Here is a 14,925-nt window from a genome sequence, read left to right as displayed (position 1 = left end):
CTCACTCACTTTCTCGCCTTAATTAGCATAAATTCACCTGTTTCCGGTGCGTGAATTCAATTTATTGTTTCTTAAATTCAGGCCAACATTTTTTTTTCTTTTTACTCAGTAATGGGTGTGATTTAAAATGTAGCAAGGTTCAGTTTCAGTACTTCCAAAAAATACATACTTGAGTAAAAGTAAAATAACACATTTAAAAAATTACTTTATAAAGTACAAGTACACAAAAAACCTACTCAATTACAGTGACGTGAGTTAATGTAACTCATTACTTCCACCTCTGCAAGCTACTATATCACTGTGCTTTTCCAGCACCTTTTTCCATCTAAGAAAAAAGACTACAGGTGCTGCTCAGGTCTGAAAAACATCCTTATCCTTATCATTTTAGCAAAATATCATTAAATCATGTGTGTTTTTTAATCTCTAAATCTAATATATCACTGAAGTTAATTACTAGGTAAGATGGAAGGTCATCTTTCACTGCAAACAACTCAGAATTTGAGGTTCTTGTACAATAACCTAATTTTATCTTGTGTGTCTGTATTGCTCTGTATCATGTATCCAGCTGCGTAAACATAGAGGACTGGTCTGTATCTGTGTTCCCCATTCTGTGACATTTAAGTGACCTTTTTTTTTTGTCTCCCTGATGGACAAATGTGATTATTATCATCCCAGATCTCTCTCTCTCATCTATCACAGTTCTCACCGTCATAACGTGATACTTCCATATGCTCTGTGTTGGCCAAACACAGGCGATAATGATGCATGTGCGGCACAGCCACTTCCTGCCAGTAGATTTAGCAGTTTTAGCAATCAGGCAGCTGTCCAGTGTGCAGACTGCGAGCACGGCTGTATTCTGAATTAGGGTTTATCTGTTTGGACCATGAGACACACAACTAGTGTAATCCTAAGTATGATTGAGTCATTCTTTATCACTAAGCCTCCCTTCCTCTGCTTACCCCACCATTCACTCACATTTCATAGATTGGTTGGTAAAACTTAATCCTGGCAAGCTTTATAATTTGAGAGGGAAGGAGCATCATCATCATCCTCAGTAATAGCTGCGTGATTGATTAGTGGATCACACGGATCGATTGGTCCCTGGTTAGCTGAAGCACTAACCTGATTTCAGCTGGAAGCTGTGTGAGTGGTTAAGAGGTATTAGAGACAGAGGTATTAGAGAATGTCATAATGCCTTTGTCCCGCATCTGTTCTGTTTTGGAGCAGCCAGAACATCTCGTTCTCTCTGAAATGTTGATTATACCTAAAAAGCTGCATCATAAGTAAACATGTGTGGGAACAGCAAAAATGAAAATGTGAAAATGCTTCATTTTTCACCCACCAGTTTTGTTTTATTTATTTATTTTCTTGATATGAGGTGTGCAAAACTTTAAATCTGGTTTCCTTTGCAGAAGCCAAAAGAGTCAAACGTTCATTTACATATTATTTTTAAATGATTGCCTTAAGTTATGCAAGTCTTCACATTTTCTTCTTCACCTCTTCTCAACAGTCCGTTACCTGCTGAGGAACAATGTGAGTCCAGACCTCTGCAATGAAGACGGCCTCACTGCCCTGCATCAGGTAAGACTGTCCCACTCTGTCTTAAGTCCCATCAAACAAATGTGGCAAGACATGTGGTTCCACTACAGTGATTACCTTGTATATTAGGTTCACTTCCAGCAAACCGGTTTTAATATGTATTTTAAATCTGTGCATAAAACACCTGAATAGAAACACAGATCCTGAAATATTCCATTTAGGACGGTGCAGAAGTTGGTATAACGACTCTTTTCATAATCAGTCAATCAATTTAGTGTTTGTTTAGAGTTTGGTCCAGAAAATGTTGATTTGTTTGCCAAATGGAAATGATGATGTCCTCCAATGTCTTGTTTTGTCCACAATGTTTCAGTTTTAATGATTTGAAACCAAAAACAATTCACTTTTAAGAAGTTGAACAATCAGAAAGCTTGTTTTAATTATAAAAAAAACAAATACTTGATTATCAAAATAGTTGAAATAACTCACATTATTGTCTTTTTCTATGAAAATGTGGTTAAATGAGCAATAGATTAGAATTTTTTTTTTTACTTTTAGTTTAACCTATGATTCAGCAGAGGTCATCACTGCACAATCTACATATATTAAATTTTGAGTATATTTTAGTCAAATTATGTATTTTAGTTAAAATGTTTATTGTAGCAGGAACACAAATTTGAGTTTGGCGTCCACAGGACCTCATCTCATCGTTCCCCACAGATTATATTACACATTTAAGAAGCTTAAACAATCGGAAATCTTGTTTTAATCATGGAAAAAGCTTTTAACCGATTCATTGATTATCAAAATAGTTGTCGATCAATTTAGTAATCGATTAATTTATTAATTGTTTCAGCTCTAGTGCCTGACCTGCCCTTTAAATGGTGTTAATTGTGTGTCATTTTGAAAACTCAAATACTGCAGAGCTTCTGGTTATGACTCTTGGTCATTGCTGAGCAGTACAACGTCTTTAAGATTTTAAGGGCTTAGTTTTTCATCTTACAAGTTTCCATTAGAATAGTTTAATAGAGAGGAAGTTAGTTCAGTATTTGGGAAATTAGTCCATTTTAATGTCAGAAATGAATTAATTAAATTAGGCCAATTTTTATTCCGTTAATTAGAGCCAATACTGCTGTGACAATCAAAGCTTCCACCTCATCCACGGCTCAGCTGTCAGTGCAGATAATTGTGTGCGTCTGAATCAACAAGCCTTTGATTTGAGAAGTTGTTTCTTTCCTCCGCTTTAAAACAAAAGACTCCAGTGGAGAGGGATATTTGATTTTTAGATAATGGTTTCTCAAGCAGCAGGACGTCCGTGAAGACGGTGCAGTGATTAGAGGCGGGAGAAGCTGATGAAAAGATGAGCAATCCTTAATTAAGTGTAAACTCTTGTCTTCTTCTGTCACACTGAGTTCTGGACAGCGTCTCTACAAACTGGAAATGTTAAAACAATCTAAGACACAACACAGAGTCACAGTTTGATCTGACATAAAAGTCTGTCCGTCTGTTTTCGTTGTCTCCCAAAGAGATGGAAACGGAGGGTTCCTCCACTCATCCCTCCATTTCCCATGCGTATCAAAGAACTATGGTGTCCTTTGTGTACCAGAAAGGATGTAAACATTCTTTAGCAGCTCTGTCCACTCTCCCTCTTCCTCTGCATCTTCCTTCTTTGCCCTTGTAAGTTTATGTATTGGATTTATGTTAGCAGAGCTGTTCTTCCTCGTTTGCATAATAAGCTTCCGCTTTAAAAAATGCAATTTCGATCTCACTGCTGTACTCTGTGGAGCGAGATGGTGGCCTCTATAAAACAGAGCTCTTGTCCTAAAGTACATACATGAAAGGCTATTTTTCTCTAAAAAAAACTCACACAATTGTTATTTTAAAGCGATTATTATTATATAGTGTATTGGTAGTATATTGGATTTATGCTAAATGTTACACACTGGACCTCTTTGTTAACTACTCATCCTTCTTGCCTCCTAGTGTCTCATCTGTCTCTCCCTCTCTGTACAGTTGTAATATTCCTCTCTCATCTCTCTTTCACTCTCGGCTGCTCGGAACCTAATGTTCAGGCTCATGCTGTGAGGCAGAGAAATGAGCACAGGAAGAAGAAAGATTGTCCATCAGTCACCACCTTTGTGGCTGCTGTTTTTAACGCTGTGGGCCAGCGGCTGCACAGAGGCCAAATTGACCTTTCAGTCTTGATTGTGTGTGTGCGTGTGTGTGTTGGTTTCATTTGTGTGAGTTTGTATTTGTTACCTCTTTAGGATCTTTTTTTTTTTTTTTACTTTTGCTGCAATTTAACAAATACCATGAGGTAGAGGAGAAGATAGATGAAGGAAAAGTAGTGTTGATCTTCCTCTAAATGAGATGTCATACCTATCTAGGATTGGTTTCACCTCACTGAAGTGAGACATTAATCAATAAGTGGCTTGCAGGGACATAGTCTGTGCCGCACAAACACACACACACACATACACACACGCTGACAAACTCACACCTATGCTTACTTCAGTATATAATATGTCAACCTTCGAGAAGAAGTCACTGCGTCATGAAAGGACCCTGATAGCTCATGGTCCTGATACAGGTGTATGATTGTCTGTATCATTGTTGCTCAATAACAAAGGTTGTGTGTTGCCTCATGTGGACACTGACCTTGTCAGGACCAGCAAATAAAACCTCATTTCTGAAGGGGCTGGTTATGTTAAGGGTATAAGATTTGAATTGTGGTTATGGTCTAGTTTAGGCATAAACACTAGAGCTGAAACAATTACTTGATTAATCGATTATTGATCTATTACTAAATGAATCGTCAACTATTTTGATTTGAAGCATTTTTCATGATTAAAACAAGATTTCTTAAATGTGAATATTTTCTTCATTTCTTTGCTCCATATAACAAAGAAATCATTGAAGTGAATCATTTTGTTTTGTGGACTAAACGAGACAATCAAGAACATCATCATTTCCAGGTTTGACAAACACAGATCAACATGTTTCACGTTTTCTGACATTTTATGGAACAAACGATTACTTAAAATATGGCCCTAATACTTGATTAATCGTGAAAATAATCGACGGATTCATATGATAGTTAGTTGCAGCTCTACGTAACACTTTGTTTAGGCTGTTCAAAATGAATAGAAATGAATGCATCCAAACACTCCAGAGATGAGTAGCTACACAAACCTTTTCTGTGTGTGTGTGAGAGAAGATTGGTATCACTCTCATGTGCAGCTGTAGTCAGCAGATAGCCCCTTAGCTTAGGACTGAAAAAGAAAAAGGGAACTGCTTCAAGTGTACCAAAATAAAATGTTAGGGTTTTTTCACCATAAAGACAAGATATTTTTGTATTCCCTAATGTAACCACAGCCACTCTTAGGTAAGTGGTGCTCAGCCAAGTACAAAGGTTAATAGAGTCCATCTCATAAGAAAGTGGAAAATGTCATGTCTCCTTCACTGTTATTGTTTTTGGTTAATTATTTTTTTCTTCAGAAAGACTCAACATTAAAGCAGAGATTTGTTGAGGAACGAAATACACCCTGCTGCATCTCTGCAACTGAAACCAAAAGTGTTTGTGTGATGGTCTTTAAAACAAACCCACCTCAAGTCCAAGTGGCAACACACCACCAAGTCCCATATTTGTTTTTGAAGCCTTGGGGTTTACAGTTTGGCCGGTGCCATCTCTGCGAGACCATGTTATGGTGACGGGGTTAGAGGTGAGCTGGGGAAGAAGTGAGGGGTGGATCTTACTGACAGAGCAAGGACTGGACAAAACCATAGCCACGCCTTCAATAATTTTACTCAAATTGGGCCCATAATTCACCGCCCCCTGATGGTCATTTAAGAGAATACACCATTGGTTTCACTTTGTGGACATTGGGACTTTTTCAATAAAGTAGAAGGTCAAGTCCCAGCTGTTATCTGGCTCTGTGCTCTGGCATGTTGCTTCAGCAGTGTTGTCATTAGGACCTTGTGACTAAGAACATCCACAGACTTTCTGTTCCGTCACATTTTCAAAACATATACTTAGAAGTGATTCAACCTCTCAAAAATGTGTGCAGATGGATTCATCTTGTGCTTTGATGTTCATCTGCAGGGTGATGTGAGTCCCAGTGGACTTTCAATTGTTATTCAGACATATGAGTGAATGCAGGTGAAAATGTTGCCCCTTTTATTATGCTGTGATGTTCTGTATAAAAAGAACCAATGCAGAACCAATGCACCTCTTGCTCGACAGCAGATTTTGTCACAGAGCCAAATCATTTTCTGTATAACAGGGAGGGAGAGTGTGGCACAGATGCTAAAAATATGTTAATCTGAGGGTTTTTCACAACACACTGGCATCCTGGTATAAAAGTAGAATGACAGGAGCGATAGAAAAAAGAAAAAAGAAGAGGATATTGTGTGTAATAGCAATTGAAATAGAAACAGAAACTCATTAACAGAGGATACATACCATTCTTCAGTGAAGTCCCAGCTGCTCGTCACAGCTCAGATTCAATTCATTTGGCTGTTTTAGTTTAATTACTAACAGCTGAATTTGGCAACACGGTCTGTCTACTCCTACTTCACTCTTCATATGATTTGCATCAGGGACTTGGGCTCATGTTAAATGTAAAACCTCTTTTAACCTTTAACCTCCAGCAGTCTCAGCTGGTTGTCATCTTGTTGGATTTAAAGTCACCATGTGAGGTTCAGTGTTAGCAGCACGCCTGCCGTCAGAGCCCTGATCGGATTTCAGCTGGTCACTTAAAGGGTCAATACCATTTAGTTTGTTCACGTTTAGACGCAGGGTTCTTGTTTAAGCAGAGGCGTAAGGTGAAGTATAAAGTCTAAATAGCCCTTGATAATGGAGATTATTCGGGGGCAAACTTTGAATGGAATTTTTTTTAATTGCGATGTCAGAGGGAATGGTCATTTTTACATTATTATTCTCATTTTCATTCAAAAAACATATTTAAAATGATTTACTGTGTGATATTTGTGCAGATCTGTGAGAAACTAAGATGTTCTCTTCAGTCTGTACACTATGATGTGTATAGGGCAAGACAATAATTCATCTAAAATGATATTTGGACACACATTTTGTCTTAAACAAATGTTGCGCCTCCTGCGATTTGAAAATCTTGCGATAAATCACTACATTCACCGCCAAGTGGCAAGGGCTAGGGGTTGACACGAGAAATGGGACTGAGCCAAAACCTCTGCCTGACTTCCTGGTCGTATTGCTCCTCAACCTGAGATTCTGTCCTCTCTGCCCACTGATGGATCCCAGTATAACTGTTGCTGTTGTTTCCCAACCACGCCGACATAATCTGGGCCTTTGTTTGGCACCACACTCGCATCGTTGTGAGAATAGCTGTCATGAAAGACGCATTATTTCATTGCTCGCTTCCTTGTCTTGCTGCCAGCACAAGAGAAATGGAGGTGGTTTACGTGAAATTTATAGGGGAAGTGAAAGAGTTTAATTCGGTGACAAGATTGTGAGTGTGAATATTTCAACATTAGTCTTAGCTCGACTGGAGTGAGTATGGTTTTGTTCAGAAGGACGCGAGGAGCGAGGGGGATTAGCGAGTCTCTTGGGTTTTTCCAAAGACATCGTGTCATGCCACTGCAGCGTTATATGTGAGCTAATCCGTCCGTGTATCATTTCTCTTTGACAAGCATGTGTGTGTGTGTGTGTCTCTCGCATGAGTCTTGTTCTTGTCGGTTTTATGAGGCTGCTCATTTTTTCCCTGAATTACATCTTCAAGCTTGCCAATTACCAGACTGTCAAAAAAAAGGGGAAATCCATAAATTGCTCCCTTTGAATTACAATCGCCGTCTGACAAGAAATATGATCTGGCAATTCAGTGTACATTATGTGACACTGGCACAAATCACCGTGGACATCACACCGGTCTACACAGCCAGGATTGCCCCTTTACTCTCAGACCACAGATACAGCTCCCTACAGACTAACAGTCAAGTGCCCATTGAATTATTGACTATTGAATGATTTAACCCCACTTGTCTTTTTAATATTTGGTCTCTTTATTGCCCCTCCATTAACGAGGTATTATTCATTTAACTATTTATCTAACCAACATGTGTGTCTAATGCCGTGTTTCCACTACATGGTCCCAGCTCGCCTCGCCTCTTCACGGTTTGGTTGGTTTTCCATTACAATATAATTTCTCCTCAACGTGGGCGGAGTCATCTCTGCACGGCTGCATGAAACTGCCGCGACTTTGTTTTATACGCGACACAACCAAACTAGTGACTAGTGACTAGTAAAGCAGTTATTTTCGATGTACTGAATCATTAGAATCAGTTAATTAAAAAGACTAGTTCAGTACTTTTTATTTTAGACATTTCCTTGGTAATTGTTGGACGTTTTTAGGATTGTTAAGTCTTTTTAACTGATCTACAGTTCGCCATTGTTCAGTTTGATTCTTGTGTTGGACGTCTCTTCCTGTGACGGCACTCAGTCTGACGACGTCACGCATAGTATCGGCTCAGCTCACCTGGAACCTCCAGAACAGGTACTAACAAAAGTACCAGGTACTATCACTAATGGAAGCACAAAATAACCGTGCTGTGCTCTGTGCTGTGCGAGGTGAGGCGTGCCACACTAGTGGAAAAGGGGCTTATTGTGGGCTGTCGGTGTCTCGTGCTGCTCCTCCACATGTGCCGTTCCTAATGGAGAAATAAAGTTCTTTGAATTTAAATTTAATTGAATATGGTGGAGCTTAATGTGTGATTTATGCTCTTCTGTCTCCTGGAGATATATAGAAGCAGCACGAGTGCAGAAGAGTCATACTGCATTATATAAAGTGGCCCATTAACCTATAGCAGGAAAAGCGCTCAGTGTGTCATCTTGAACAAGGTTGTGTTCTTTAATTTGTGAAATGGAAGTGTCATTCTCAATCGTTTCATGACTTGAATTAAAGCTAAAAGAAAAAAGAGTTCTACCTCATTGACAGGATGTTTGTCACTCAGTTTTAAATTTGCAGTCAGTCGGCGTGCGTCTATGTTTTCTTTTTCACCTCTTATCCATCTTCCTGCTATCTGTCCTCTGCATCTGTGCAGTAATTTCATTTCCTGTCTTGCGTCGTGTATTAATGTACATACTCTGCGCACACTGCTGTCCAATTATCTCAGCGACCTCTCCTCACATCAGTGTGGTCTATTTTTTTCTTTCTTTTTTGTGACGGTAGGTATGCAGAGACAGAAATGGAGAACAGGTGACTGAGAAGAGAGATCTTTGATTTGAGGTCTGGAGGAGATGTATGTGGTATTGTCAGTAAACATCAGACACTATTCTCTCCGTTTTATTACAAGTGGACCGACTCGTCAGGTTCTATAGGTTCTGTGTTGGTAGTCTATCCATAATCTATAGAAAGAATAACTTCAAGGACAGAGAAAAACATTGAGCATTTAGTCACATCCTAATAATAATGTCAGCGAGATGCTAAAGTCAGTAATTATGGTCTTTCTCTTTGCTCCTCAGGCTTGTTTTGTGTTTTGGCTCTGGATCTCCGCTGTGTTGGAGATTTTTGCTGATGTTGTCTTTCCATAAAATTGTCGAGGTTAATGCCTCTTGAGTAAAAGCAATGGTCGTAAAATACTTAATGAATAAGGGGGGAATATTTGCTGAAGGAAATATATAATAGAATAGTGTAGCTTTTAAACTAAATTCATACATTACTTTATGACACCATTCTTTAAGCCTGTGTCCTCTTTTCTCTCTGTGCTGTTTTGTCTCCTGTATTCTTGGTCATTTGCCTTTGTTTAGCCTCATGCAGCTGCCACACTCACACCAATTAGCTGTGATGGAGAAAACTGCTGTTGCTGACAGGAGTGTGACAGGAGGATCGTTTTCATGGAAAACCTCTCCTTCCTTCCCACCATGTAATCACACCCAGTTCAGCTCAGCGAGGAAAATACTTTTGGTCCCTCCGTGTCTTTGTCTCTCCGTCTCTGTGGATGGGTGTGAGTTTTGTCTCGCATCCAGGAAACAAACCCACACAATGGCTGCGATGTCAGACTGACTGTGTGTTTTCACTGTTGCACTCTGTGATATGCTCCTGAGGAGATGCAGTGTGGCTTCTTTATGGACTCCCCCGTTTGTCTGTGCCGCTGCTTACAAATGAGTCTCTCTTTCCATCATTTTCTTGCAATGATGAGTGTGTTTCAGTGAAGTAGCAGCTGATTACTCACGCGATAAATGCTGCTTTTCCTCAGACAAGAGCAAACTGTAGATGTGTTGCCGCCACAGTTAACACGTTTATTGGATGGTGTTTAAATCAGCATGTCAGGCCCAGTGTGTAGCCTTTTGGAGGGATTTAAAATTAAGTTTTTGTTCATATTACAGTTGCTCTTCCAAGTTGTTTTCAGTTTTTTTTGCTAAATGTAAATGTGACTAAATCCTGAACACGGGTTGTTATAAAATATCATACCATACCACATTTGTGCCGAGTCATTTCTCCAACTGTGGAACAAATATTGTTCTCCAAAAACAAAGAAATAAACAGCCCAAACATGACTAGTTAAAATGCTTTTGCTGATTTGGTATCACTTTAGATTAGGGAACACATATTCACCATTAACTAGGTGCTTACTAACATGCATATAAGTAGCATACCAGACCTTTATTAGTAATTATTAAGCACATATTAACACCTTAATCAGGATAAATCTTAATTCATATCATAATAGAGGTAGAATAAGGTTATGTAGAATATGTGTTCCCTAATCTAAAGTGTTACCGCTGATTTTTATTACCTTTTACCAAATAAATAGAATATTACTTTTCTCACCCTCCTTCCGTCCTCAATCTCTTACACAGTGTTGTATCGATAACTATGAAGAGATGGTGAAGATCCTGCTCGACCGAGGAGCCAGCGTTAACGCTCAAGACAACGAGCTGTGGACGCCTCTGCACGCCGCCGCGACCTGTGGCCACGCAGGACTGGTCAAGATACTTATTGCACAGTAAGTCATGCAGATGCACTTCACCACAGACTTCCTGGCCTCGTCTGAAAGAGAAAAAAAATAAGAGCCGCTCGCTCCGCAGACGGCGTAAGAGGCTCTTTTCATTTTTATGAAATGTAGTATCAGGCTAATTCGACCTCTGGGAAAATGAGCGATGGTGGTACCTCATACAGCAAAGGCCACATCTTTAATGAGGGATAGAAAGTAAATGAATAACAAGATGAGATGCACTGGGATCAGTTTGATTTAGCTCTGCAGGTCAGTGAGGTTTTTATCAGCTGGACTTAATATCAATTAATGGTTGTCATTAGAAGACGCAGCAGAGAGAACTTAAGGAAATACAACAGTCGACAGCGAACCGCTACTGTTATTGAGGAAGAAGTTCCACCGCTGTGGGAATTGTAGGGATTATTGCTGTTTTTCTTTCATATATACAGTATGTTGTTTTCTTAATTGATTTCTGGAAACAAGAAGACTTTTATGTCACAAAACAACAGAGGACACAGTCAAGGTGATAAAGAAATAACTTTCTTTTCCTTCCTACAGTCTCTCACGTCGTCAATTTGGGATCCTTCATTTTCTACAGCAGATTTAGAAAAAAACAAAACTATAACTTGATATCATAATAAAAATAATAACAACAACAATAGGATTTTCTAGGGGTGATGTTCTCTTTCTATGAAAAACCTTCACATATGTAATGAATATAGAAATAGGAGCTCACATATTGTTGACATTTCATTTGATGTACTGATATTACAATAAGACATATGAACACACAAACACACACACACACACACACACACACACACACAACGAATTTGCCCTGACATGCAGAGCAGTAAACACAGCATATATACAGACACAGTGCTGCCATCTGTTGGCAGATACTGTCAAATTCTGGACTCATTACCCTCAGTGAAATGATGACTGATGATTAAAAAAATAATAAAAATAAACGCAGAGTAATGCTGATTAACTTGAAGGAATTGGAGCACGAGGCTCATTCATTAGTGCCGAGTCAGTCAAATCAGTCTGAAGAGTTGAAGCACATTCATTCTGTTTCTGCTGTGATTGATGAAAATGCTACTGTAAACTGAGCTTTACCTAAAAAAAATAAAATAAAATTAGATCCATTCCCATTCAGTATCAATTTTTTTTTTCTACTCGTGGCCATTGATACTCAACTTTTAAACAATCTTTTAGACTTGTTTCATTTTATTTATCCACTCTTCTCCCAAAGTGGTGCAGATCTGCTGGCAGTCAACTCTGATGGGAACATGCCCTATGACCTGTGTGAAGACGACCCAACCCTGGACATTATTGAGACGGCGATGGCCAACAGAGGTACAGTGTAAATGTTTGAAGGCACTGAATCTCATGGTTAAAGAATATTTGTTTACTTCTGCTGAGCTGAACTGAGCTTTGACAGCGAGCAGAAGAGTCAGTCACTCAGTGATGGAATCCCTGTGTGTCCGAGCGATACGTGTAGTTAAGTTATTGGATTTCAAGTCGATACTGAGTGTAAAAAGGTGCTTTATAAAGACGTTTTAGTGATTATTTAGTGCAAGATTTAATTATTTTTCAAAGGATCTCGCCACCTTTCATAGTTTCCACTACTGCATGTTGAAACCTACAATATAAAAGGGCTGAGACCTCTCTGGTTCTCTCACTGTGAGGAAATGGTGTGCACTGTGCATGAATCAGCGAGCTAGTACACAGAAGGTGCGCCCTGTGTGATTCAGCAGCTTAAACTGTCAGAATCAGCCTCAGCAAATGCAAGAATAATGAAGTAACTGTAGACCATTTATAAATACTTACAATTCCCCAAAAAAAGTGCATTAATCTCCAACATTAAACGAGGGCATTTCTAAAATCTCATGATTTCACAGAAGACTCACAACATGTTCAGCTTGGAATGATTCATGTTGTTTTTCCCAACGCTAATCTAGTCTAAATTCACCTTCAGGAGGTTCACAAGGACATGTGCTCATGCAACGTTGTCACACAACTGCCACCTTAGTTTCAGCAGCCGGCTTCTTCTACCTGCACCAGTTTAAACCAGCTCGTAACATTTGATCATGTGTTTTTGCTTTTATCCTGTGTAAACTTTAGGATGGTTTACATGCAGACCTTGAATATACTACCAATAATTGCTTTAAAAATAAAAATGATTTGGTTTTCATAGCCTTAGAATAAGAACTCTTAGAGCAGCTGAACAGAACAAACCAGCCAGGTTGTTTTGCATTTTCAAAGCTTATGATGAACATCTTTTCTGGTGAGCAAAGGCCACAATGGTTCCCTGACAGGGAGGGATGCGCAGAGGAGTCCTCTGTTTGTTAAAGTCACACTTGGACCTTAAAGTTCTCTTCAGCATGTGAGGAAATCCAAAGCGAGACAGAAGGGCTTCTAATATTAGACACGATTAGAGAGCTTTTTTCTGCTGTCCCACGTCGATCTTTGACACCTCACACACTTTCCTCTCTGTGTAAAACACAATATAACGTCTCCAGCTGTGTGTTTGAAGATTGCCGAGAATGAAATGGCAGCGCTGATGTGACCTCAGAAAGCACTTAGTGTCTCTGAGAGATTCACAGTACTCCTTTCCTCCCAATGGGAAACAGATTGTGGTTGTGTACTGTATATGTATTCCTGCTGTGTCACTGTAAACGGCACGTCTGTGATGAAAGAGGTCAGATGTTTGCATTTGTGTTTGTCTGACACACACGCAGCTTTAGTTTTACATTTATATACAGTATATATGCTCTTTTGCCTCTTTTTGTTTACAACAACGCGACAGCAGGTGTGGATCGAAAATATGGATTCGGTGATATATCGTTGTCCTTCCTTGTGTAATGCGCTAATGGATACGCTAGAGCAAATATCGATATGTTCATTAAAGAATGAAGGCGCTCTAAAGTAAACAGTCCCTGCCAGTTTCACTCGCCGGGCATCGCTGCTCAAATGAATGAGGGAAACTTGGGCGGAAGTTACCTGGCGTTCAATACTTAGACTTTATGCACTTTGTTCTCTATGTTGTGAAGAAATCCTGAAGAAATCCTGCACTTTTAACTCTTCAGGGACGTTTTGTTTTCTTCAGTCAGACAGATATCGTGATGTAACGCTGTTGATTATCACGTTGTATTGTGATATTATTGGTATCAGCATTGTGTGAACTAATTCGACTGAATGTAACATTTAAAAGGTACACACCTCTGCTTTAACAGCACTACACATACAATCCATTTTAGTGTTGTTATATCAACTCAAACAAGCCTCCTACACTGCATATTTCTGGCACTTGTGCCTGAATGTCATCGAAAGTTAGAAGAGAACGCAGCTCCCGAGCTCCCAGCCTACTTCTGAGGGTAGTCCCATATTCCCTCATCAATGTTTACGTGGAAGAGAAGTTACAGCAAAGCAGAGAAGGCTGACATATACTGGATTTTCCTTTTTTTTTTTTATTAACCAATGTGTCTTTCAATATTACAATAAATCCCTACATGCCTCAGTGGAACTGCTCTGTGTTAAACAGCAGAAAACAATCCTATTTCCCAGATAGAGTTAAAAGTCCAGACATCCCTGTTATATAATGTAGACATGTACAGCGTTAATGATTTTGATAGATTTATTGGTGCAAATGGGACACATATTGTGTGAGCTGCTTCCTGGATGTGAGACAATATCGGTAACACAGTTTAGAAAATGAGGTCCTCGGCTCACAGTCGGCTCTGTGGCGCTGCAGGATGCAGATAGCGGTACAGTAGGTAAGAAGAAAGATTATTAAGCTGATCAAAGGGAGAGCAGCACCGCTAATTGCTCCTGTAATGGTCCCAGTTCTGTACTGTTGGATAAGATTGTTCTCTCCAAAGACAATAAAACAATGGGCACCTCTCTCTTTTACACACACTCACTCTCTCTCTCTCTCTCATGCACACACAGCACGTCACTGATCTGATCCTTCTCTGTACATGAGGGGAAAATGTCTACCTGGAGCTGAACTGGTGCAGAAAGAGAAAGTCCAGAATGTGCATGATGTCAGGTCAAATTCACACAGTGTTAGAGGGAAGGTTTGAGTTCACTGCTGAAATGACTTACATTGGTTTAATGGGAAATGATTTAACGTTTTGTAAAAGCAATGAAACACTTTTTCATCTGTATTTAAGTTCATTATCTTTTAATCTTGTGCGAGGAAAATAGCACATTTGCAGCCAAGCTTTGAACATTTGCCGGGAACTACTGTTTATTGGATGTTTTGCTCTGTGCTTCATTTCCACTTCTGTTTTTTATGATCGTTAATCTGATATTTCCGTACATTTGCTGAACAGTGCAGTCCATTACTGCTGAGTCAAGTTTCCCACTCGAGTGTGACAGTCACAGTTTTGAATTCTGCCGTGTAGCAGGACA

At 39.4% G+C, this 14,925-nt stretch overlaps 1 protein-coding gene across 1 annotated transcript in view; it reads left to right on the top strand.

Annotated features, from left to right (window-relative positions):
* The window catches only part of ppp1r16b (protein phosphatase 1, regulatory subunit 16B), an 81,877-nt gene that overhangs the window by 59,464 nt on the left and 7,488 nt on the right, over nt 1-14,925 (top strand). Inside the window, exons 3-5 of the mRNA XM_058632614.1 lie at nt 1,511-1,581; nt 10,373-10,518; nt 11,762-11,865. Coding sequence (XP_058488597.1) covers nt 1,511-1,581; nt 10,373-10,518; nt 11,762-11,865 — 321 coding nt within the window. The remainder of the gene's footprint in view (nt 1-1,510; nt 1,582-10,372; nt 10,519-11,761; nt 11,866-14,925) is intronic.

The sequence above is a fragment of the Solea solea genome, chromosome 6, assembly GCF_958295425.1.
Source record: "Solea solea chromosome 6, fSolSol10.1, whole genome shotgun sequence".
NCBI classification, from domain to species: Eukaryota; Metazoa; Chordata; class Actinopteri; order Pleuronectiformes; family Soleidae; genus Solea; species Solea solea.
This window is presented reverse-complemented; position numbering and strand designations above follow the sequence as displayed.